The sequence below is a fragment of the Branchiostoma lanceolatum genome, chromosome 8 (assembly GCF_035083965.1).
Source record: "Branchiostoma lanceolatum isolate klBraLanc5 chromosome 8, klBraLanc5.hap2, whole genome shotgun sequence".
NCBI lineage: Eukaryota > Metazoa > Chordata > Leptocardii > Amphioxiformes > Branchiostomatidae > Branchiostoma > Branchiostoma lanceolatum.
This window is the reverse complement of record NC_089729.1, coordinates 2,147,701-2,173,171: the sequence shown is the minus strand read 5'-3', so window position 1 is coordinate 2,173,171 and position 25,471 is coordinate 2,147,701. Positions and strand designations below refer to the sequence as shown.

The 25,471-nt window shown below is 40.8% G+C and overlaps 1 protein-coding gene across 9 annotated transcripts in view; it reads right to left on the bottom strand.

The window, feature by feature from the left end:
• Positions 1-25,471, bottom strand: part of LOC136440092 (protein outspread-like) — a 124,515-nt gene that overhangs the window by 46,258 nt on the left and 52,786 nt on the right. For 7 of the 9 annotated variants that reach the window (XM_066435884.1, XM_066435890.1, XM_066435887.1 and 4 more), the window contains 7 exons: positions 19,982-20,133; positions 17,627-17,801; positions 13,137-14,021; positions 8,769-8,867; positions 1,993-2,049; positions 1,232-1,303; positions 623-712 (listed from right to left, as the gene is read on the bottom strand). In XM_066435884.1, coding sequence (XP_066291981.1) covers positions 623-712; positions 1,232-1,303; positions 1,993-2,049; positions 8,769-8,867; positions 13,137-14,021; positions 17,627-17,801; positions 19,982-20,133 — 1,530 coding nt within the window. Of the gene's footprint in view, positions 1-622; positions 713-1,231; positions 1,304-1,992; positions 2,050-3,252; positions 3,473-8,768; positions 8,868-13,136; positions 14,022-17,626; positions 17,802-19,981; positions 20,134-25,471 lie in introns of those variants that run through there. The other 2 variants (XM_066435888.1, XM_066435893.1) reach the window with 2 other exon arrangements.

Sequence of the window (25,471 nt, the reverse complement as noted above, 5' to 3'; positions counted from 1 at the left end):
AAAAATATCGAGATTATCTTGGAAAATCTCGATATTTTTCTAGAAAATCTCGAAATTTTCCCAAAAAATTTCGAGATTTTTTGGAAAAAATTTGAAATAAAAAAAAATCTCGAAATTAATTTCGAGATTTTTTCATTTTCAATGAAGCATGAAAAGTCTCACTGGGGGGTATTATGATCCATCATGTAACAGAGAACCTTTCCACAAAATATCTGACCCATAGGTATAAAATGTGAGAGTCTAGAAGCACTAGTCCAAACCCAAATGCTCAGTCCAAATTTAATCTGCTCACTGTTCTTACTAATTGGGAGTAAAATGTGGGCTTGAATATGATTAAATTTTTAATGATAATATCAAATTGAATGTGAATCTAAGTACAAAGATGACAATAAACCTTGAAACTGGCTATGTGGCAAGTGCTCATTTTAGACGTGGAATACGTTAGAAAGTTGTTTGGCACGTTTTCCATGCGAAATCCGCAAGTTTCTAAAGAAAAAATTAGTCATAAGTTCCAAATAATTGGCCAAGTTTGTTAATATATATGATATAATCAATGACATACAGTTTTTACATCTCAAGAATCCAAGAACCAGGTTAGAAGATTAAGGAGCTGTAGACTCACCTTGACGAGGAAGCCGTAGTTCCGCTGGGAGGTTTTCTCCGACACCTCGTAACACGTGTCAAGGTCAATGGCCCCATCGTACGTCCCAGCCTGCAGATGAGGGGGGGGATCCAGATGCATGTAAATGTCAAGCAATCGATGACAATCTCTCTCTACATATTTTACATATGTAAAGCCAAATGTCTGATGATATGTGAGATGACTTAATAATGTTTCAAATCTTCAAATCTCTATTTGTTTCAACCAACATCGCAGAAGAACATCTAATTCATACAGATCTGAATTACGTTGATCTTACACAACTGTTTAATAGTACATGACTTTGTATGCTTGTTCACAAAAACTGGGAAATCCGGGAAGACGAAAGAAGACGACGACGACATGCAGCCGACTCAACCATTCAAACTCTAGCCAATGAACTTTGAACTTTGACTAATTGAACTGTTTCTCGAACTTTTGCGATGTATGTTTCGATCGTTTGAATAGTTTTTTTTACTAATTTTTTCTGTAAGTTGTTGAAATTTTGTTAACGCAGTACTATGTCATAGTCTTTATAGACTGACTGACTATATATATATATGTTTGTGCAGAGAAACTTAGAAGCCAAACCTCCTCTGCCTTGGCATCCTTGTAGTAGCGCAGACCGTGTCCAGACAGCACGAACCAGTGTTTGGTCCACTCCTGAACATACGGCAAAGCACAAACACACAATAAACACAGAATTCTGCAAGCCATCCTCAGAATTCTGCAAGCCATCTGCAGAATTCTGCAAGCCATCTTCAGAATTCTGCAAGCCATCTTCAGAATTCTGCAAGCCATCTTCAGATTTCTGCAAGCCATCTTCAGAATTCTGCAAGTCATCTGCAGAATTCTGCAAGCCATCTGCAGAATTCTGCACCCACAATGCAGAATTGTCCAACCAAATACAAAATGTGGAACGATATGTAATGATACATAATGAGATATAAAAAACATCATACAAATTGAATCATACAATTGGGAAATAAGAACACAATGTCAAAGGCACACTTGGCTTCCAAAAAAAGCTCATTAAAGTTTGCCTCGAACAAGATTATATCTAAATTATTTTATTTAAAAACAAAGAAGAATTATATTGATTCATTGACTTGTGGTCCTACACACTCTCCACCATCATGATACTTATTGTATAAATTTCTGACTAAAATATATATTAAAAATATAAGATAGGGCTTGAAATAAATTCTTCAGCCTTCTACAAAAGGCAATTCATGATGCCTGATGGTAACCTTCATTCCTTTTTAGAAGCAGAGTCAATGTTGTGTGAATAAGGAGCTGACATTTTACAAGTACGGCGTCTTGGCAAAGATGAAACTGAAACCAGAACTGACCTTTTCTGTTGAGCCCTGCACGTTCAGCCAGCCTTTCTTCAGATTTAACAACTCAGGCTGGAATAAAACAAACACACTGTTAAATAACTGTCATTTATGTTCATTTCTTTACTGGCAAATGTTACTAAATACATTACACTGACTGTATTTTAAGTAGCTACATATACTTTTCGAGAGTCAACAGTTGGGGATGGACAGGAAGACATTAACTTAATAGACAATGACAATCTATTATCTACACATCACTAGTTTGAATACTAACTAATCATTTTATAGCAACAGCTGATTCAGAAGTTGCACATTAAAACTAATTATGAGTCTCAAAACAAAATAATTTTATAGATAAATACAGGAAGCCATGAAGCACAGTCATGTTATAATAAAAAGTTAACTTTTGTATTGAGATCTTGCTTGAAGAGTGCTTGCTTGCTTATCTTACAGGAAAGGCGAACCAAATTTCTAAAATTCCCCCTTGCAAAACAAGCATCAGAACTTGTGTTTTTATCTCATTGTCCATAAGATAACATTTTGTTCAGATTCAAAACTAAGGCTGGAAAGAAAACAACACATGCTGTTTGATAAATCTCACCAAAGTAACTGAAGAAACACATGATTATGTAACTTAAATGAGTCTCAAAAGGAAGTTAATACTTTTGATAAGACCACATGCTGAGCCAAATTTAAAACAAAACAAGATACCGTATGACAGAACTGTAAAAAAATTGCACCTAAAAACACCTAAAATCGCCCATGATTATTGCAAAATAGGCTATTTCTAAATTCAGGCTATCATTGATTATTTTAATAATTATTGTAATCTGTAAAATAACATCTCAGAAAAATGCTATCACGAATGATGCAGCAGCAAATTCACATTTTTGTACTTTCAAAAAAATTAGCACCTTGAAAATACATTTCAGCTATTGTACAAAGTCATGTAATGTACATGTACATGTACTACTGTAACATGTAGTACAGTAGTTAGTAATCCGCGTGTATCAATTTGAAAATGCGACATCACAGTCTTAGCATTTAGTAACATCGGCCACTTCATATATTTGGAAATCCGATATCAATAACTTCATGTCGTTTATCTGCTAAGACGTTCCAAATATAATTCTAAACACACGCTATCTTATCAACCGTGGTCCCAGTGCACGTATCTATATCTACCGCCATTTGATTCAAAGGCAAACTGTCAACACACACACAGCGTTGACATCTGTGCAACTGTCGGCAAACAACCCCAGCAAACCTCACCTCTCCTTCTCCTGCTCTCTTGGGACTGATAGAGTCTGTCATTGCCTCGAAGCGGAGGAAACGCCACAGAAACCGTCCCTATAAAATCCCCACCAAACCACGGAAACCACTGAGAGGCCCTCCCCACGGCTAAAGTCAGACCTCACCACCACATATATCATAACCTGTCCGCTCAAAATAGAATCCCTGAATTCAGGGCAGCTGCACTTAACAAGGGATCATGTTGGGCAAAAGTGTGTCTGCAATGTGACCTGACCTACCCCCTGGAAACGTGGCACGGGCCAGCTGCTTCCACACTGACATCTCGGGTTGGACAGTACCATTGAGCGATGGGGGGTTAGATAAGAAAATAAATGTACATATGCTAGTAGGGTGAAACATATAGAGTCAAGTATTATAAAATTAATCTTATTCAAAGTGTCCCTGACTGAATGTAGAACACAAGGAATTACCGGTGTGTTTGTAACAAAAAGTATGGGCATTTCTTAGCATACAAAGATGTCAAAATTATCAAAGGATACAAATGCATCAGAAGTTGTCTAATATTTCCTTCAAAAAGATTATGGCACATGAGTCACTGTACTCTGGAGTGCAAAGAGTGGCTTCCACTGCATCCTTAAATTCTACTCAGATCTCCTAATTAAATGCCAATATGCTATATTTTCTTATCATATGTCACTAATACAGCACAAATTAGAAACTAGTCTCTTTAGTGTGTTTGGTACATTTTCGATGCCTGTGACATGATTCCAATCTGACAAACCCGCCTACGTGAAGAATGAACCTGTCCGCTATGACCTTTTCCTCAGTCTGCATTATTAGAACCACACAGCTGAGACCTTTCTTTGAAATATCAAACATTTCAACTTATTTTGAATCTAACTGGGAGGAAGAACGAGAGATAAGGGCAACGAAAAAGATAGAGGGATGATATAAGAGAATGGATCGGCATAACATTAAATGAAACACTAACTTACATGTTTGTATAAGAAATACAGAAAACCGAGAAGGGTGGAGAAAACTGCCAGATCTTCTGTGGTGCCAAACAGTCAAATATAAAATGAGACTCTACCATCAAATACCTAACACTACAAGGCCACACCAATTTACTTTCTTGTTTAACGGAATTAACAAAAAATTTAAAAAAAATGCTAGATTGGAAAAACAACATTGAAAACAGAAACTCAGAGGAAAGTTTGTACTTTGGTGCACACAGTTTCAGGGAGTGAACAGGGTCAGGTGCAAGTTTTCACCCCAGCCTTCTGTTTTCATGATGATTTTTTTTGCTAGAATTGAAAATAAAAATCCGTTAACCAATAAATTAAATTGGTGTGGCCTAACCCTCTCTGTTGTAACCGATAGAGAATGGGGTGCCAAACAGCTAAATCATTATGCTGTGGGTTAAGATCTGTCCAGAAATGAACACTCTGCCTTTTTCTCTTTCCATGGACGTGAAGCTGATTTGATTTGGTAAAATCTATAGTAAGGTCTTGCATTGTTTTATAATCGGAGCCCACCAACTGCTTGACCTATCTGGGATATAAAACATCTGAAGGTCCCCTTGTTCTGACTCTAACATCAAATATCTAATATCATATCTGTCAAATCTTGAGGAGTCTGCCCTTTCCACCATCATGAAGGTGAAGCTAATTTGATTTACTCAACTGAAGGTTTTGCATTTTTCATAATCTGCCGACTGTGACAGTAGGAAGGTCATGTAAGAAAAAAGAAATGACACTGAACTAGAACTTAAGATGACACCTCGCAAGCTGTAATAAGTGGAGGTTGGGAGCAGCCTGGAATCCACATGCATCCTATCCCAGCTCCGGTTCACTCTTTTGATTGCATGCAAGCAGACCCTGACTTTCCCAGCTTTGATTTTTCAAAACTTATGGTCAGCTGGTGCAGAAAACTAAAACTAGTACTTAGTGAGGCAACCTTGTTGACCAACTCCCAACCATGGTCTTGAGAAGGTTGGGAGGCCATGGTCGGCTATGTGTGACAGGCGCTTAACTCCCAACCATGGTCTGGAGAAGGTCGGGAGGCCATGGTCAGCTATGTGTGACACAGGCATAATGTCAATGTCATACAGTACAATATAAATGCCGCCTGTGCTACCCCCTCCCCCCATCACCAGTTGAAACCTGACACCCGGCAGACATTGGTGTAGGTCATTACTGGATAAGGACAGGTTCCATTTGAACTGACTACATCACAAACACAGCCCTTCCCCTACAGGCTGGTGTGAATACATACAATGTACATGTATCTGCTGCCTGTGCCGCCCCCCTCCCCCATATGTCACCAGTTGAAAGCTGACTCCCAACAGACATTGTAAAGGTTAAATAAGGTAAAGCTAGTCCATTAGTCTTCCACTGCCTTTTATACTCCTTCAATGATTGTAAAATCCCATTGTCATCCCATACTACTAGCACTACACCATATTTTATAAGATAGACTAATCTAAGCCTAATGGAATATTATCTATGTACCAGTGAATGCCATACTTTGTACCTTGTACAATTGTTGTGCAATGAAGTTATTATGTACCTCCCCGACCAAAGTCAGGTACCCATTTTACACCTGGGTGGAGTGAGAGAAGTCGTGTGAAGCGCCTTTCGCAAGGGCACACATCAGTGGCAATTGTCAATGGGATTCGAACCCAGGACCCAGGCCAAACATCCCAACCAGTACGCCAACACAACGCCACATTAGGGTACGTCAATGCCAGATATAGACATTGGTAGTATTTGAAGGGACTACTTGACAAACACATCTCCTCCCCTCAGGCTGGTGTGAGTACATTCCTGCCTGCCGCCACGGTTAACATGTGCACACAATACTGTTGGACCAGGCAGGGTTACAAAACACTGCTAACGCTAAAATTTAGGCTGTACCAATTTAGTTCCTAGGTTCTTAAACATCAAGATTAAGTTATTTGGAATTGGAGTTTCTTTTAACACAACCAGGATTCTCACCGGCTGACGTTTCGGTGTCTATCAGTATTCGTTCTCGCCGCAAAAGCGCCACCTGCATCGGCTACTTACATGTATAGCAGCGAGAAGCAGTACTCCAGTCAGAAGCTCCGAAGATGGTGTCTGATAGACACCCTAACGTCAGCAGGTGAGATTCCTGGTTGTGTTAAAGGAAACTCCAAATATCCTTTGTTCTACCAACCTGATGAAATTATTTTCGGAATCAAGATTAAGTGAAGGGATGATACGAAAATTGCTGGCTGGGAGGAAGACCTGTATCTGACTGTTAGTATTTCACTTCGAATCCTGAAACTGTGTGTACAACTACAAGGGTGTATAGTCACAGTAGTTGTATGATGTATCCATTACTTGATTATACTGCTGCCGGGGTTTCTGATACAAGGGTGGGCAGCAGTTGGCTAGTCTTCACACCACTCAAGGGTGTTACGGGTGAAAATTATTCAGATCATTCTCCCAGTCTTCTGTTTTTAATGTCAACCAAGGGAATGACTTTTAAGCGTTAAATATGTATACACCTCAAACATATTTATGTTTCGCCAACGAAACATATTGTTTTTTGTCATGTTTCTTCTCCTCCTTCTCCTTCTCCTGTCAAATCTTCAAATCGTTTCTTCTCGGTCGTCCGTGAACCAAATTGGCTGAAATTTGGTATGCAGGTAGAGTAAGAGTATACCGCTAGACCCTTTTTTAATTTTGTTGATATAAGTTTTTAAAATCATTTTATCGAGGTTTTTTGGTCATTTTCAGACAAAAGTCGCACTATATGGCCTCCAGTGCCGTGGTGTTGGAACCTAAGGACCTGAAACTTGGTTTAGTTGTGCATTGGATCCCAGTATTTTTTTGGGCATACACTACTTCAAAATTACTTGTTTTGCGATTTTTTCATGGAATTTTTGGTTATTTTGTCTCCCGCGGCACGGGCGGCGTTTCAAAGGCAAACAATAGGCGGGCTGCACCTGGGCGCGCTGCATGGGTACTCAACTGTATAAGTGATTGTGTGGTTGGTCAGCTCTGAGCCAATGAGGAAGCTCGTTGTATATACGCGTTCGGCCTGCGAGCACGCGGTCCCCACATGACAACGACTCGTAGTTCCAAATTCAGTGGTAAGTTTTGCTTCTCGTTGGTGAAATACAGCGATGTAAATTTTTGTATCGAGTAGGAAATATTGCGGTGATGTTTTGGTTCAATACCACACAGTTTCCAAAGGATGGTAGCGGGGGAATTTGTGTGTGTTACAGTTTCACGGTTACCGGATAGCTTGTAACGAAAGAGATTTGCGGTGCGTTTAGAAAAAAATTGTGAAATTTTTGCAAAGCCTGAGTTGTGTTACAGTTTCACGGTAGCTTGCAATTGGGTTACGCCTTCAGTCGCCCAGTTTCGTAGCACTATGATAGTGCTAATGCATAAGGCTGCAAGTAAAAGAAGCCCTCCAACAGTCGCCGCGGCTACCAGTTTTGGAAATTTTCAGCATCTGAATATAAAAAGTAATTAGCACTACCCAAAATACTAACTCCAACCAATGAGGTTTTATATATGAACCTCCTTGCTCCAACTTCCTTGCTCCTGACAGATGGAATCTCACAAGAATCACACAAGACGGCTTGCAATCGCTGTTCACGTGGATATGATTTAAACAATATTTTGAGGGCAGAATTTTTGTTTGTTGTTTGTTCATGGCAGATTAGATGCCCGGTTTGGTAGAAAATGATGATTAAAAAACGCAACTTAAAAACAGTGTCATACAACGCCGAAAAGATATGGAAAACCACACCTCGGGAACAACGTAAACCAAAGGTCAATGAACCCTACTGTAGGAATAAAAAACATTGACGGGAAGCGACGCAGCAAGGACCTGCAACACCAGAATTGCGGTTGATTTGGTCAAAGATTCAGTTTATCTGTTGTAACAAGAAAAAATTAAGCAGTTGAATAATCGGATTAGTTTTATTTTCTGTGTTGAATTCTACAATTCCATAACATAGATTATGTGACGCGTCTTGGCCGATTTAAAAGCGAACATGTCGCCATGAACAGGGATGATCCAATTACCAGCAACCAATCAGCGAGAAGAATACGTTATGCCATTGGTCACCGAAGAAACCGACATTCATCCGGGGAGATGCTTACCCAGGTGGCGTGCGTCGCTAATTAATTTGCCAGAACATAGGGTTTTACGTGTGCATTGAATAAATGTTACGGCAACCTTTATGACTGACGGGCTGGAATTTTCGCTGAACATTTTATTTTTGTTTTGTCTTCTTACAAAAGCCGTCACAATTTCTACTACAGTTAGAATATACATGTAATTTTCTTGTTAGAATAAAGGTAAGCCTGGCAAACTGACAAAATGGGCTGTCCCAATTTTTTGTTTTTGTAGTTATTTCATTATATTTCAATTTACCCAGGTATTATTTTGGGACAGCCCATTTTTGCATGGGGAGGGGTATTGGCGAAACATGCTGTATTTGCTCAGGGGCAAATGACGGCCTTTCTAGTTCTATCAGCTTTACGTGTACTTACTGAGATGTTGTCGGTGTATCGCACTTCCGGTCCGAGAGACCGCGCTCTGCGCTGGGCGGCCTGCATGGCGGCGTTGCGCCGTCGCATCGAGGGAGGCTCCTGGGAAGAAAATGAAGTGATAAAACGTGTGAGCTAAGACGTGTGGTTCTTTCTTGTACAGGTACCATGGCTGCTCAACTGTCAAAGTTCAGCAAATCTACATCTTATGTAATACAATACAGTTACACTTTCACACAGGGCTACCTCCACAAGTTACCCTAATGGAATTATAGTACAGCATTTCTACTTGAAGCAAAGATGGCTCGGCAACTTTAGAAATATTCTGGTTTTATAACCTACCATGCATGTCTTATCCACATTATCAAAGGCCCTATGTATTAGGAATATACAAAATGTTACATGTATATATAATTATAAACAGTATATAAACAGCCAGGCTGCAAATCCTACAACATGAAGATAGCAGTTGAAGACGAAGATGAAAATCTAAATCAGATACATCGAATTCTAATTTCACACCCTTCCATAATGTAAGAATTTGTCTCACTCAATCACTCAAAATCTTAATAAACCAAAATCTTATCTTTTAACAAGATTAATGATGCGGCAGCAAGGTACATTAGTATATGTGTACATCATAGATAGAATCTAATGACTGAATGTCACTTTTGACAAATGCACAGTTCCATATCTGATTAATGATATCACAACTGCAATAAGTCAAAATTTCATCTCCCAAATATCTGTCTACCAGGCATATCTTCCATTCTACTCCACTTTCACACCAGTTAACAGTAATACAGAGTGACTTGTTTCAACATGTCTAGCTTAATGCATCAATTCAACACACACACAAATCTGGAAATATCCTATATTCAACATTCATCTACAACTGTTACAGCTACTTCTACATCTAGACTCATATATTGTAAGTAGCAAATATCTGACTGTTACTCAAAGAGGGCCTGCATGGGGGGTCCCGACAACGCTCTACGCTAAATTCAGAGGGCCGGCTACGTAGTACGCTTAATTCAGAAAGCCTCCCTACGCTCTACGCTAAATTCAGAAAGCCCCCCCTACGCTCTACGCTAAATTATGGAGTGGTCGGCAACGCTCTACGTAAAATTAAAACGGTCGATTACGCTCTACGTAAAAGGGGCATGCAGGCCCTCCTCAAACCAGCTACTAAACCAAATTACAAGCAAAACTCTGCCCCTACATTCTTAGCCTCAAAACACACACAGCAGTACAGAAATCCTACACTTGTCCCCTGTTGCAAGATCAGAAACCTAAAAATATAGTTCCCAGTTCCTACAACCATGAATGGGGAAGCCAGAATAAACCGTGCCGAACACCAAGCTTCAAAACACTGCCTCAGACTGGTACAAACAACTTAGCCTTCCACACAGAAGGATCTTGTCCGTAAAGTAAAATAGACTACCATTTAAAAAGATCCACAGACTGGCATTTGCTAAGACAAAATCAGCCACAGCCAACAGAGCTGCATATACTGGTACGAGTGTGTGAACCTTCCACATAGATTAGAAAGCTCAGATCTTGTCTGAATAGGCTATCGTAACTAATAGAATATTACCATTTCAAGCAACATACAGACTGCTATACACTGTCATGTACATGTACACCCTTCTTGCTAGGACAAAGTCAGCCACACCAAACTCAAACTGCAAACACTTTCATGCTGGTTCCACATACATGTAGAAAGCTCAGATCTTGTTCCTCTACTCGTATACCCTTTTCTAACATCGTATAAAACAGTTACCATTTTCAAACAACCTGCCGACTGCTAACCTCCTTGCTAGGACAAAGTCAGCAATACCAAACTCAAACTGCAAACACTCTCATACTGGTACCACATAGAAAGCTCAGATCTTGTTCCTCTACTCGTAACCTTTTGTAACATATAAAACATTACCATTTTCAACAACCTGGTAGTGCAGACTGCTAACCTCCTGTTCGCCGACCACTACGACCAGTCTCAAACACTCGTACTAACAGCTTCAAACACTGAGCTTCAAACACTGTATCTCAGACAAAGAAAGCTCCAATCTGGTCCCAGTTGGCTCCTGTGATTGTCTGTGTGCGTAGGTTATCCCCCCAGAGCCATGTGTGCCTCAGCTGTGGACTTTACACAAAGGAAACTCAACTCCTCTCGGTCAACAAAACAAGGCTGTGAAGTCATCGCTTAAGAAGTCTTCTGGGACCAGCCTTCCTTCAGACATGCCAAAGTTCTGAAGGCTTCTTTGCTCAAAGCCTTGAAGGGGCTCGGGTTTCAAAGATTTGGGACGGGCCTCTGTCATCTTTTGTAGGGGACTTCCTGTCAGAAGGCCGGTTACGTTGTACCTTTGCCAAGAAGATCAAATGTTTCGGTGCGTACCTGCGTGCGTCTGTCTGTCTGTCTGTCTGTCTATCTGTCTGTCTGTGGGCAGCATAAGTCGAGAAGTCGAGGATAAATCTTTGTGATAATTGTGGTATGCTGTAGGTGTTGGCTAAAGGAAGAAACACTTAGATTTTGGGCCCCCTAGCAGCTTTCAATGTCAGTATTACATGTACTTTCTGTTGGAGACAATTATAGCTTTTGGTAATAAATATTGGGTCTGTGGATCTAGACAATCATCTGTATTTTGGCCACTTTCAATGTTTGTCCCACACAATGTACATGTATATTTTACATACCTCAGGGAATGACAAAGCAAGACATGGCAGACTTCACCCCCTTACCCATACTACTTTGCGATCCACACTCCCAGAAACAAAAAGAGCAGCACCAGGGATGCTTGCCAAGATGCAGCATTTTGTATCATAAACAACTGAGAATCTCAGGAACACAGACAGACACGCAAACAGACATGCAAAAAACACTGCTTCGCCCCCTCCAAGTAAAAACTACAGATTAAAAATCCAAAGCAGAATTCAGATGCTTGTTTCGTCTGTGCAGCAACTTGACCTTGCATTGTAAGTCGACCTTGCAGTTCTCCCCTGACACTGTTTACGCGGGGAATACCACGGCCTCTTCCCCTCCGGCCATGTCAACACAACTTCCAAACGACCTTCTGTAGCAAAGAGCTACTAAAGAAACCTTCAAGGTCAACACAGCTTCTTGTGTTTATGAAGGGCTTCTTCAGCTAATATAAAGTTTATATCAACAATGGCACTGGAATACAAAAAGTGCTGATAACCATGATAGGTATTATTTCATGAACAAAACTTTTAAAGACATAAAAGAAACTTTCAAGGTCATTACAGCTTCTTATAATAATTTATCTAGACAATAAGTTAAAGGTACCGTATACGTACCTCTCTACTTTCTTTAAGTTAAACATAGAATTTCAAGAATCCTTCAAGGTCATATAACAGCTTCTTAGTAAAATTTAGATATAAATGAAAACTTAAAGGGGCATATTGTGACATGAACATAAAACAAAATTCTTTGTTTTTGATTATTTTACCTTTACCCAGCTTCTTAGTAAAATTTAGATATAAATGAAAACTTAAAGGGGCATATTGTGACATGAACATAAAACAAAATTCTTTGTTTTTGATTATTTTTCTACATCATTAGTTGAATCTACCTTATTGCACTGCACAGCAATATTCATCACGTATTGATGCGACTTTGTAGTATCGTGCGAACGTCGTAAAAAAAATTATATAGACAATCCCCACCACCACTTGACTTGTCCGCCATTTTGTCGAACCATCGCCGAACACGCGATCGAACGTGCGACGTTCTGAAGTTTGATCACTTGTGGTGATTTTCCTATGACGCTCGATCTCCGACCGTAACGGTCTATTCGGATTTTTCGTAGCGTTCTACGCTGGCTTATTTGCATATTAACTTGCGGGACGCAAGTTAATACGTAAATGAACCAGATTTTACACGTTTTGCGTTTTTCGTCGTTTATTAATGGTGGAAATGTTACGAAATGACGGGAATATATTGGAAATAAGTAAGAAATAAGTTACAAATGTGATTCTTAGTGTACATGTAGATCTTTCAAATTCTCACTATTTGTAGTTTTTGCCCACCAGATTCTACAATATGCCCCTTTAAGGTACTGTACCTCTGTGCTTTCTTTCAAATAAAAAAAGAATTTCAAGGAGTTTTAACCTTCACGGTCATAACAGCTTCTTATTTAGACATTGAAGAAAAGGTTTAAATTAAACAAGGGATTTAACAAACCTTCAAGGTCATAACAGCTTCTATATATTACTAGAACTAATAAACAATAAGGAAAAGGTACCATGATACCTTTCTGCTTTCTTTCACATATACAAAGAAATTTAAGGAGTTTTAACTTTCAAGGTCATAACAGTTCTTAATTAGACAATAAGTAAAAGTTAGCCTACCTCTCTGCTTTCTTTCCTCCCTCTTCTCTCGCTCCTTCCCTCCCTCACCTGTTCCCTCGGCCAGTCAGGCTCCAGAGCCTCCAGCTGATCATAGAGTCTTAAGATGGGCTTGGGTTTCTCTCCAAGGAGCTTCTCAAAGTCTTCCACGCCAAGACTCTTTGGTCGCTGCTTGTCTGGGGAGGACGCTGCGCTGTCTGGTTTCTTCTCCACCGCAGGCGGTTCTGAGACTGGCTCCTGGGGAGCCACCTCGGGTTCAGACTCTGAGGAGTCTTCTTCCTCGGAAGACGTACCTTCTTCGTCGTCGTCTTCTTCTGCGTCTTGAGAAGTTGCTCCGGACTCGGAGGGGAAGTCCGTGGCTTCGTAGCGCTTGGCCTTTGGCACGTCGGCGATTTTGGCGTAAGAGTCGCTCGTTTTCCGCCTGCGTCTCTCGTCTCTGATGTCCGTGCTGCTGAACGTTTCGTACATCGTCCCCGCTTTCCTCGATGCCTCGTCACTCGAGTCCTCGCTAGGGGTTTTCCCCTGCTGTTCCTCGGGACTCTGAGACTTGGAAGTCCCCCTGGAGGAACCCCCGACAGAGCCTTTCCTGTCCGGCTGCTTGGAAGACATTGTGTTGTACCTTTCGAGGTTCGTTTCCTTCCGCTGACCCTTCAGGTCCCCGTTAACGTTCTTCGTGTCCTTGTCCGCTTTCTGAGGCAGTATCGTTGGCGGTTGAGAAGTCACGGTCGTCGGGGACAACGGTTCCCTTGGCGACGTCCCTACCTCGGAATCCTTCTCCTTCTCCGGTTGACCGGGGACGTCCTGTATCCATGGAAACGACGGAATTTTTTGTACAGTCGGAAAAGTGAGACTGACGACGGTGACCCTGGTCGGTTGTCGAGGCCTGGCCTTCGGAGGGCGGACAGGAAACAAGACAAACGTGCAAGGAGCTAAGCTAAGCTACGCAGCAGCCCGTCTAGCAATGATCTAGCAACACTGCAGGGAGATGGGCTAGGAAGCTAGCGCTAGTCAGTAGTAGAGTTACCTTTTCCTTACTGGAAAATGTCAGGACTTGGTGTTGCTGGCACAAGGAAAGTAAGCAGTTTTGGAGGTTTTAGTTTTCTTCAGTTTTGGAGGTTTTACTTTTCTTTGACGTAACCCTTTTGCTAAAACTAGTCAGTAGGAGAGTTACTGCAGCATCATTACAGGAAAACTTATTCAGAACTAGCAGTTTGGGTCAGTTTTTTCACAAGAAAAAGTAGTATTTGAAGGTGTAAACTTCTTTTTTTGATCACCACAACCAATTCAAATCACTAATTTTTACTTCAGTTGGTTTGTTGGTTGGTTTGTTAGTTCATAAATTTGTATTTCTTTGTGAACTATGAATGGACTTCCATTTCTTTGTTTTCAGCCAGTTTTGGCCTGGGAAAGAAATTGTATTTCAGAAAATGATTTTGATCTGGGATCCAAGAATTTACTAAAAGATTCACTGTAAACATCATATTTTCTTGGCCAAATTCAACTCAGGGAAAGTCTGTATTTTGATGTTGTACCCAGCATTTACCAGTAAGAAAAAACCCCAGATAAAACAAGGAAAGATGAACTAGCTCCATAGCCGATCTCCCATGCAACATGCTGTATCATTTTATTAATCAGTTTACATCGATCTACAACGTTAGTAATTTTTCTCATCAATCAGCGAAACATCAGAAAAAAAGGAAACACAAATCAAAAGAAGACATAAAACGGGTTGATTGGAATCGAGGGAGCAAAAGCAAGGAAGGCAGCAAGCAAAGCTTAAGTCCTGACTGACTGTGTTTTTTATAGGATACAAACTAATGTATGGACATTCAAATCTAAGTTATCCAAGAAATATGAAGGTTTGGCAAATTGAAATGTTTGTTTTACTACCTATACTTGGCAATAAGATCTTTTGTTTATTTTGGAAAATAAGTACATTATAAAAAAATTAGTAAAATATTTTAATTAACAATGCTGTTTTTAGTTATTTATACATGTAGTAGTATGGACAGAGTGCCATGAAGTGAAATTAACCAACCAAATCTGGAGGAGCTTTTTCTCCAAGTTACATGAAGGAGACAAAGCACTTTCAAAATGGTAAAACTGGAAAATATTCTGGAGATGCCAATCTGTATGATATCAGCATTACTGTATCATATTTTCTTGAAGCACATTTCTGTCATGATTTCATAGTTTGGGTATTTCAAAAGAGCACAGAAACAAGCCACACGAGGAGTCCTTTGTATATTGGGACCAACCAAAAATCAGCGCCCAGATTTTCAACAAGTTCTCACCACACAACGACATCGCATCTTTGCTCCATGAAGGTCGATATGTACAGAAAAGTTTTTAAACTATGTACAGAAAGGACTAGAAATTTGAATGTTATCTTCGAACATTCTAAAATTGCTTTGTGCTCCTTTAATTCCTTTATCAATCAGAAGGTACAATGCCATAAAGCCGGCGTCACAATCATGCGAGCATCGGCTAACTTTGTAGAGCGTCGACCATATTTTCCAATGAAAATCTCGGGCTACGTCCTTCGAAAACTAAAAATCCCCCATGAGATGGATCTCTTGGACATGGAGGAAGTCAGTAGCGACTAACCTGGTAAAAGGCCAATATCTGGATCAACTTTTATTTCTAAAAATCGCACAAAGCCCGCGTAATCGACAGGACGTCGGCAGCCGAAAATGCACATTTGAAGCTCGCCAACACATCGGCCGAGCTGAATTTCTTATTTGTGACGGGGGTTTAATGACATAATGTAAGCTTGCAGTATTTAGGCCTGCTTTAATGCAAACACGAGAAACTGCAAGAGAAACTCAGACAGAAAGGGTTAGTCTGCCACAACTCATCTTTCCTCCATCTAATGTATCTTTTTGATCCACTTTAATTGGCCACATTTCATAAATTCATCAATTTTGTAACAACAACTTTGGGATTAGAAGAAGCTGCTATGGAATCTGCCCCACACACAAAAAAAGTTTGAAATTCTAGAGGGATTTCGATAGGGCTGGAATACAGCTATGGAATTTGCCCTACAAAAATTGGTTTGAAATTCAAAAGGGATTTTGATTGGGCTTACATACAATGTACACTATAAGGCCACACCAATTTAATTTCTTGGTTAACGGATTTTTATTTAAAAAAAAAAAAATTTTAGAAAAGAAAAAAATCATGAAAATAGAAGGCTGGCCCAGCCTTCTGTTTTCATGAATCTTGTTGTTTCTAAATTTTTTCTTTTTTTGGGAAAATGAAAATCCGTTAACCAAGAAATTGAATTGGTGTGGCCTAAGTGGACAGTAGTGGCCTGTGTGGCCCATGGGCTAAAGCAGCAGAGAAGGGACCGCCCCTGTAAAACCAATAGGTGTGGAAAAGACTTAATCTCAAATCTAAATAAGTGGACCTGTGGCAGGGGAGAGCTGGTTAGTTATTTATACTGATAGAAGAGAGAGAAGAGAAGAGAGCATTTTACTGAGAAAAAAAGGGGGGCGGGAGTAGAAGGGAAATAGAATAAAAACAGACAGGACAGATGTCACGGTGAAGGACATAGGTGTGAATGAACACGGAGAAAAAAAACATGAGCAAAGGGTGACTCTGATCAAAAACATATCATCACAAAAGAAATATAAATACACTGAGTCTTGAAGAATGATACAACAGTGTCATATTATGTAGAATTTGCCTTTTTTTTTACTGACAATGAATGAAAAATTGAAATTTTACAAGGTGGTGGCTAAATTGTACAATTAACCTAATAATGTCTATATTTCTACAATCTAAAAAAATAACTAATAATGTTTAAACAGATTGACAATTTCAATTTCGGCCAGAACAAAATTGCAGTCTAACCTGCGCTCAGCAAGCACTCCAGTAGTCAGAGAGACTTACATGAACACGTATGAACAATGGTTGGTGAGGACAGGTGGTTATTCAGGACAGGGTTGGGTTAACCACATGTATTACATGTTATATAAAACTGGATAGGACCGTTTTAGTGTGGCTTGTCACTGGAGGTTGTTTGCTATAAACTAGTTCACGGTTGTAACTACAAATGTGCAGTGTCAAAGGTGAAGGCCCCCGGCTTGTAAACAGTGCTTGTCTCGACATTGTCTCGATCTGCATAATAACCCCACGACGGGTTTATTTACGTCTCGGGGGCCTTTACCTTTGACACTGCACATGCGTATTAGCAACCGTGAACTAGCTTATACCAGGTAGTTGCCTCACCAGGTTTGACTGCAATTTCTTTTCAAAAATGTTTCTGACAATTTCATGTATAAAACTACCATGTTTCTAACAGTTTCAGGAGCAAGTTGTTGTTTTTCATCTTACTTTCTGGTGTTCCTTCTTTCTAACAATTTTATATGTTTTTCTTAATTTCTGGATTCTCTGGTTTTCCTCATTGCCTTAAAACTAAATTTTTTTTTGTCAAAATTTTTTTTTTTTTCAGGAGAATTTGTAGCCAAATGAGTTTTTTCTGGGCTTACTTTCTGGTTCTCCTTGTCCTCCTCGTCGCTGGTTTTCTCCTGCCCAGACAGTGCGGTGCCGCCCTCCAGTGGCCGGTCCAGGTCCGGGCTGTCAGCCTTGCGGCCGGGGATGGTGAAGTTCCGCTTGTTCTTCATCTTCTTACTGCGCGGGTAGATCACAAGCACCTCGTACCACCTGCAGGGGAGGAAACACAGCAGGAAGTTGAAAATTTACTGAGTAACTGATATACTAATATATTTTCAATTTGATTTGGGTAAGGACTAGGTATCAATCAATCAATCAATCAACCTCCAGGATGTTCTGTTTTCATCCAGAGCCCTCCAGTCGGCTCTGCTGACTCCCAGAGTGTCCTGCTAATTCCTTCGACTCAGGCACTTGGCTTGGTGGTGATTCTCATGTTTGGTGTCCTATTTACCCATGGAAAACACCTAGTTGATAAAAAACCGATGACAAAGGACGATACGAGGCATTTCGTAACGCCCAAAAATCCTTCTTTTCCCGACATGACCGTTACCGGCAGTATGCACGGCACCGCTGTTCACGGAACAATGACATCATGGCCAGCAGATTGGACCGGGCCGGTGCCATGCACGCAAGGGGTTTCGGCACCGCTATTAATAAGCTATCATTATGATGAGCGTTGGAAATGCCAGGATTGTGAACATAGATATCTTATTCATCATATATTTGTCTACCAGCATTGTACATGCGTTCCTATTTGCTTCTTACGTACTCACTAGATATCGTAATTCTAGCCAGATTTACCAGCTAAAATCAGACGATAAACGTGCTAAACCTTCCATTAAAACGACTATGACGTATCTTCAGTGTAACACATCTTTTGTGAGCATCCTGTTACTTTGTTAAGTTGCCACATGGAGACTGCAATGGACAGTAATAGGTCCGGATTGGCCCCCGAAAGATCGAAGACACCCCTTCTGGTAACGGAGACCAGGAGTGCTGATTTCGTACCCTTAGATATTTTGAAGTTAGCTCCTCTGAGCGGCTGTCTCACATTGGACGACGGGAGTATTTGCATAACTATGGGGTAGGATGTCTTACGCAACTGCTCAGCGGGGAAGACAAACTCGCTATTGTTTTGAGTCCGCGGAGCTCAGGCCTACTCCAAGTTGGGTCTGGAGCTGCGGAGACCAGTTTGACCACTTCCTGGGTGGGTGTGGCTCTAGAGGTGTGACCCAGGAAGGTTAGCTGGTGCTAACTAGGTACTATGGACACCTACAAAGAATGGACAGCGAGAGGTGGCCCAAGAAAATCCTTCACATGACCGTGGAGGGCCGAAACCCACAGAGGGCCAAAACCCACGGAGGGCCGAAACCCACGGGGACGACCACGGAAGAGGTTGATAGACAGCATTAGGGAGGACTTCCACCACCTTGACCTAAGCAACGTGAGTCCATAGGACAGAGGCACCTGGCGAGCAGCCACCAAGCTTCCCCATCCATGTGCGAGCACGTCAAACCCCCAGATGATGGGGAAAAGAAGACGTTATACCGGATAGTGGGTGAGTGGGTGGGTGGGTGGGTGGGTGGGTGGGTGAGTGGGTGAGTGGGTGGGTGAGTGGGTGAGTGAGTGAGTGAGTGAGTGAGTGAGTGAGTGAGTGAGTGAGTGAGTGAGTGAGAGTGAGTGAGTGAGTGAGTGAGTGAGTGAGTGAGTGAGTGATTATACAGGGTAGGAGTAGTGTGTTAAGCTTAACACACTGCTTTACAGGCCTGCCCTTTAGGCCACACCAATCTAATTTCTTGGTTAACAGATTTTTATCCTTAATTCTAGCAACAACAAAAATCACGAAAACAGAAGGCTGGGGTGAAAACTTGCACCTGACCCTGTTCACTCCCTGAAACTGTGTGCACCAAATTAAAAACGTTCCTAATTTCATGTTGTTTTTCCAATCTAGCATTTCTTTTTAATAATTTTTTTTTATTCCGCTAACCAAGAAAAGCAATTGGTGTGGCCTAAACTGTATTGACATAAAGAAAGAAACAAGAGAAAGTAATCAACAAAAAAACAACCAAAATAAGAATGTATCTAAAAACTGATTGTCTTAATAGAAAGACAACAATGCAACATCAGGACTCAAACTTCTGGTTGCATGTGCACCCAAAATCCAGGAGGTGTGCACCTAATTCTAGCGTAAAGGTACTATCAATAATAATTGTTCACCAGGACTTCAAACCATCTTTTTCTTGCAAAACAAACGAACAAACACACAGAAGAAAGTCTGCACCTGTCTATGTCGACAAACAAACAAACAAACACACAGAGGAAAGTCCGGAAATGTCTATGTCGACAAACAAACAAAACAAACAAACAAACACACAGAAGAAAGTCTGCACCTGTCTATGTCGAACTTGTTGTCGGTTGAGACGTAGTCGGTGCTGTCGGGGGTGACGATGGTGAGACAGTTCTCCTTGCCGGTCCTCGCCTGGCCGTCGAACACCTCGGTGCACTGGTTCATGTTTATGGTGCCCTGGGGGATCGTGCTCGGCTGCAGAAACGGAAGACAACTTTCAGCAAATTCACAAAAATGCCCCTGCAGTTCCAAAATTCAATGCTAGGTTTTACATGTAGATCTTGCCAGTCTTCCCTCGGTGCACTGGTTCATGTTGATGGTACCCTGGGGAATCGTGCTCGGCTACAGAAACGGAAGACAAATTTCAGCAAATTCACAAAAATGCCCCTGCAGTTCCAAAATTCAATGCTAGGTTTTACATGTAGATCTTGCCAGTCTTCTCTCAGTGCACTGGTTCATGTTGATGGTGCCCTGGGGGATCGTGCTCGGCTGCAGAAACGGAAGAGAAATTTCAGCAAATTCACAAAAATGCCCCTGCAATTCCAAAATTCAATGCTAGGTTTTACATGTAGATCTTGCCAGTCGTCCCTCGGTGCACTGATTCATGTTGATGGTGCCCTGGGGAATAGTACTCGGCTGCAGAAATGGAAGGAAAGGATGATTAAGTACGCAGATCAACAAAAACAAACAAACATTTACATGTAGACCTTGCCAGTCTTCTCTCCGTGCACTGGTTCATGTTGATCGTGCTCGGCTGCAGAGACGAAAGGAAACAAAACTTCACCTGAGTCACTGTCTTCATTTTCCTTTACTTATCTAGCCAGTTCACGTACAACATTGCAGCAAAGATATCAATAAGTGTAACGACATTAGTCCTAAAGGCAATGGCATAATTATGAAAATGTATACACAACATTGTAATTCTATAAGCATTCGAGAATTACGAGTCTTGCGAGACTGACGGCTGCCAACAAAGGGAATTATTGTAATGGTATGGATTTATGAGTTTCGCTGGAAACGCATTTGTTTCAAACCTGCTAAGTTGTATGTTTCATCGATTCAGAGGTTGAGAGATTGATTATACTAAAACTTTGCACCATAATATTTATTAATACTGTAAGCTGCAATGATATGATACTACATTAGCTGAGGGATTGGACATTCACCGACCAAAATAACAAAAATTAATAATCCTTGAAATGCAGATGCGGTGAGACACCTGTAGAGTGATATTGGTTTAAGAAATAACATTACATTTATAAACAAGAGTTCCGCGACCTCATATCTCCATGAACTATTCTGTTTATGCAAATGACTTATACATTTACATAATATATGTTTGGTCATAAACACCTTTATCTAACTTAGACATGATGCAATATTGTCAGTCCTATCATTTTCCACTAATGGATGAATTCTGGCACGTTTGCATTGATTATGCAAATTAGGAATTTATTTGCATAATTGGTATCTGCTGGTGCTCCACTTGCCATACACTACATATTATGTACATGTATTTGAGTCTTATAATGGAAAACACTGCAAATATAGGTTTTCCTCATTAGTTATGCAAATTAAGTGTTGATTAGCATAATTTGCACATCATTGTGTACATCTCTGTCTAAGCTACCTGCATACTAAATATCACAGAAATCCGTCGTCCCTTCGTTCAGTTATTCTCCTTAAAAGATTTTCCCAATAACGCCACTGCAGTTCCAGAGCAAGCTGCTAGGGGGCCCAAACCTACACCACTTCTTTATTACATCACAAGCTATCTGCCACCCAAAAATCAAGACCACAGCACGTCCAGGTCAAAAGATACAAAAACGGAAGTTCTGCTGCAGTACCAAGGTCGCATACCAGGGAGCCCAAAATCGACATTGAATTTCGGCTTCACAACACCCGCCCACATACCAAATATCATCGTAATCCATCAAGAGGTTCTTGAGTTATGCTGACTTCAATAGTCCGGAAACACAAACACAAACACACACACACACACACACACACACACACAAACACGCCAAAAACAATATCTCCATTTTTTCATGGAGATAATAACATCCAAGTGAACAAGAAACATGACAACATATTCATTTGCTTCTTCCCATGGTAGCAGTGCCATCTAGGAGATTTGAACAGTACTGCAGGTACCAACGATCTGATGCAAACTTTAACCTACATGTACATGTACTCTCACCTCTACCAGGTACGTTTATTTGAGAGGTGAGAGTAGGTGACATAGATGCTAAGAAATCAATTCACTAGTAAAAGTACACTCCTCGGGGGGTGTCAATAGTTTTTATACTGGCTATACAGATACAGAAGCTAGACTTAGTGTGTTATGCAGTTATACCAGCTGCTATATATATAGTACAGTACAGATACAGATCCATAATATCAAATTAGCTCCATTAGGGTCAAAATATTGACATTTGCCGTGAGCGTGACAGATACCAGCTCAGAACCACAACAGCCTCTCTCTGTCAGTCAACAAGTTTCATCAGAAATAGACTTCTAATTCGGTGACCTGCCAGACTGCTAGGTTGGGAGGAGCTCTCAATATTTACTCTGATTTCTCAGTGGGGTAATTCAGTTCATATGACCTCGGCTTGAAAAAATGGGAAGAATTTTGTACCATTTCCCCAGATCGCGTAAGGAAGTTTTCACCCTATTGCAACTGTTTTGACAGTAAGAAAACAGTATGATAAAATAGATGTATACAGTATTGAGTTCAGATTTGCTTTTCCCTGTTAGCCCCATTGTGTCAGCATACCAAATTTGCACCAAATACTGTTTGGTATTGTATTTGGATGAATAAAATTAATATTTTGTTAGTACCAAATGAGTCCTTTCTAAATGGGTTCAACAGTTACTGATTATTAAGGAATTCATTTTTGTCTTTATTATAGGCACACAAAATTCTGTGTCGACAGCACAAAAACAATATTTGAAAAGCCTGTCACTCAATTCACACACACGGCGCACACACACACAAACAAACGTACACACACACACACGTACACACACGTACACACACACACACACAAAGTCAGTGATGACACAAATGCTCGAAGTCAAAGATAAAGCTTTAAAACAAAGACCTGTTTTCCCCCAGCCCTCTATAGTTTGGCACGAGCCACCAGTGCAAAAATGAGAGGAATTTTCCGCCCTCCCGTCTTCCTTGTGATGTGTCATGTTTGAGACGTCCTACTTTCACCTCTAGAAATAACTAAGAACTGCTACAAGACTCGCGGAGAGTCACCCCGACTTAGCTTGTGTCTTAAAAACTGGGTAAGGAATTCTGGCAAGTCTTGAAAACTCGGCCTGTGTCAGCATTCCAGGTCCTTACATGGACACAGTCGAACCGGAGGTCACGGGAACTTCCTAAGACTTCTGCTGACTCAAGATCTATGTCTTAAACTTTAGTTAAAGGATCCAGGAAGGACATGGCTAAGCATAGAAACACAATTTGCCTTTTCCCTACTGCCTAACCCTGGAACAGACACATTTTTAGTGCTAAAGGGCTACATTTTTGTACTGTCAATTAATTAAAGTTCGCTGCGCATGGTTTTTATTTCGCGGTAGGGAGAAAATGGAGTGTTCGCAGTGGTTTCAAGTTCACGTTTGCCTTGCCCAGTAGAGTACAAAACATTTGAATTCCTTTATAGTTCCTACTTAAAATCTTTAAAACCTTTCTTTTCCTTGAAATTTTTTGCCCAATCTGGAGACATTTTTGGTTAGAGGGAACAGGTATAGGGTCTTAGCTTTCCCATTTTGGTCGAAATTTGTTTAGTTTGCCATTTTAGTTTGCGTAGATGGGATAGATGTGAGTTGTTGGGTGATGCGGAGGGATACATCAGAAATCTGGGGTCAAAGGTAGGGTTTCCTTGACACTGGCAGCTTTCCTCGGAGTTTGAGCTGTACAACCATCTGTTTTCTTTGCATGGTTATAAACTAGACCCTTGTGACTTTCCAGTGTAGAAGAATTTTTAAGATCGAAATTTGGGTTAGTAATTTTATGAAGCCTTGTTTCAGTGTATCTTAACATGCTTTCCTATGGGCAGCTATAACTTAAAGGTCAGCCCTAGTATCCTCCTACAAATGACCTTGCCCAGGTACGTCTTCACCTTGTAAACAGATATTTCCTTTAAACACTGACAAGAAGCAAGATCCCTCATGCCTGCCGAAATGTGAGCTTAGCTGTTCAGACAGCAACACCGGAAGGGCAAAAGTTGAGCAGACAAAACTGTTATAAACAGTCTGTGTTCACATCCTGAATCAACCATGTCAACACATCAGATCAAAGTCAAGATAGTTTTCCTACTAAATAATCTGCCCAAGAAGACCACTCATGGGACTGATAAAATCTGGTCAATGTTGACAGGTGGTCACTAGTCTAGACTATAGACAATAGTCCTGGCATGCAATACATGATGACCTGCAAGAGGTCTCTCTTAACAGTAGCACACCTGCCATGCACTCATTTCTCCACCACAGGATTTCAGATCCTTTAAAATCAAAACTTTCAAGTGTATTGAGGTACAAATATATGTATATAAGTATCATATAACAACAATGCTAGTTTATGCCACAAATAAATACTTGAAATAATGACAAATTACAACCAATTTACCAACCAACACAAAATTTTTGCACGCGAAAATGTAAATTCTTGGCATTGGTGATCAACACAGAAGTTACCATTGGGTGATCTTATGTTGACTGACATGTTCAAGTGACTAAACAGACAAACTTCAAGAACCCCCAGTAACGGTACGGCAAGTTTGAAGTACTGTTGCGTGGAAAAGACACAAACTCTGTTTTAAAAGACCAGGGCTCGAAAATCATTTTAGGCAATAGGTGCTATGTGACTATGGAAATACTGTAAAATAATGCAGAAATGCTCACGAGGATTTCATTTCGCGGTAGGGAGAAAATGGAGTGTTTGCGGTGGTTTTGAGTTCACGTTTGAAACAATAGTAGCACCACAGTCACAAAATGCAACTGCTTTTCGCTGTGGCTTTAAGTTCGCGGTAGAGAGTTTCTGCATTTACAGTATTTCGAGCCCTAAAAGCTGCATGTTTTGGGCAGCCCTGTCGCTCCTAGTCCTAACAAGCCAGCTGATTAAGGCACATATAATTGGTGTGTTTGTCTGCGGGCATCGCACACTGTCAGGTCGGAATGTGGAATTTACGACCTGAACCTGCAGCAACAGAAGGGAGACAATGGACTCCAGGACAGGAGACACACCAGGGGAAAAACACGCAAGAGGGTCTACATGGGGGGATACCAGCAACACTCAATACCAAATCTAGAAGGCTGGCAATGCTTTCAGGAGGACCAACAATGTCTAACAGTAACAGTAAATAGACTGGTTCTTGCAATGAGACACCAGGGGTAAAACATGGAAGACGGCCTACATGGGGGGATCCTACCCCCTTGACTACTATTTTTTCAAACACGAACTTAGAACCACCGCGAACACTCCATTTTCTCCCTACCGCGAAATTAAAACCATGCGAACTTAAAT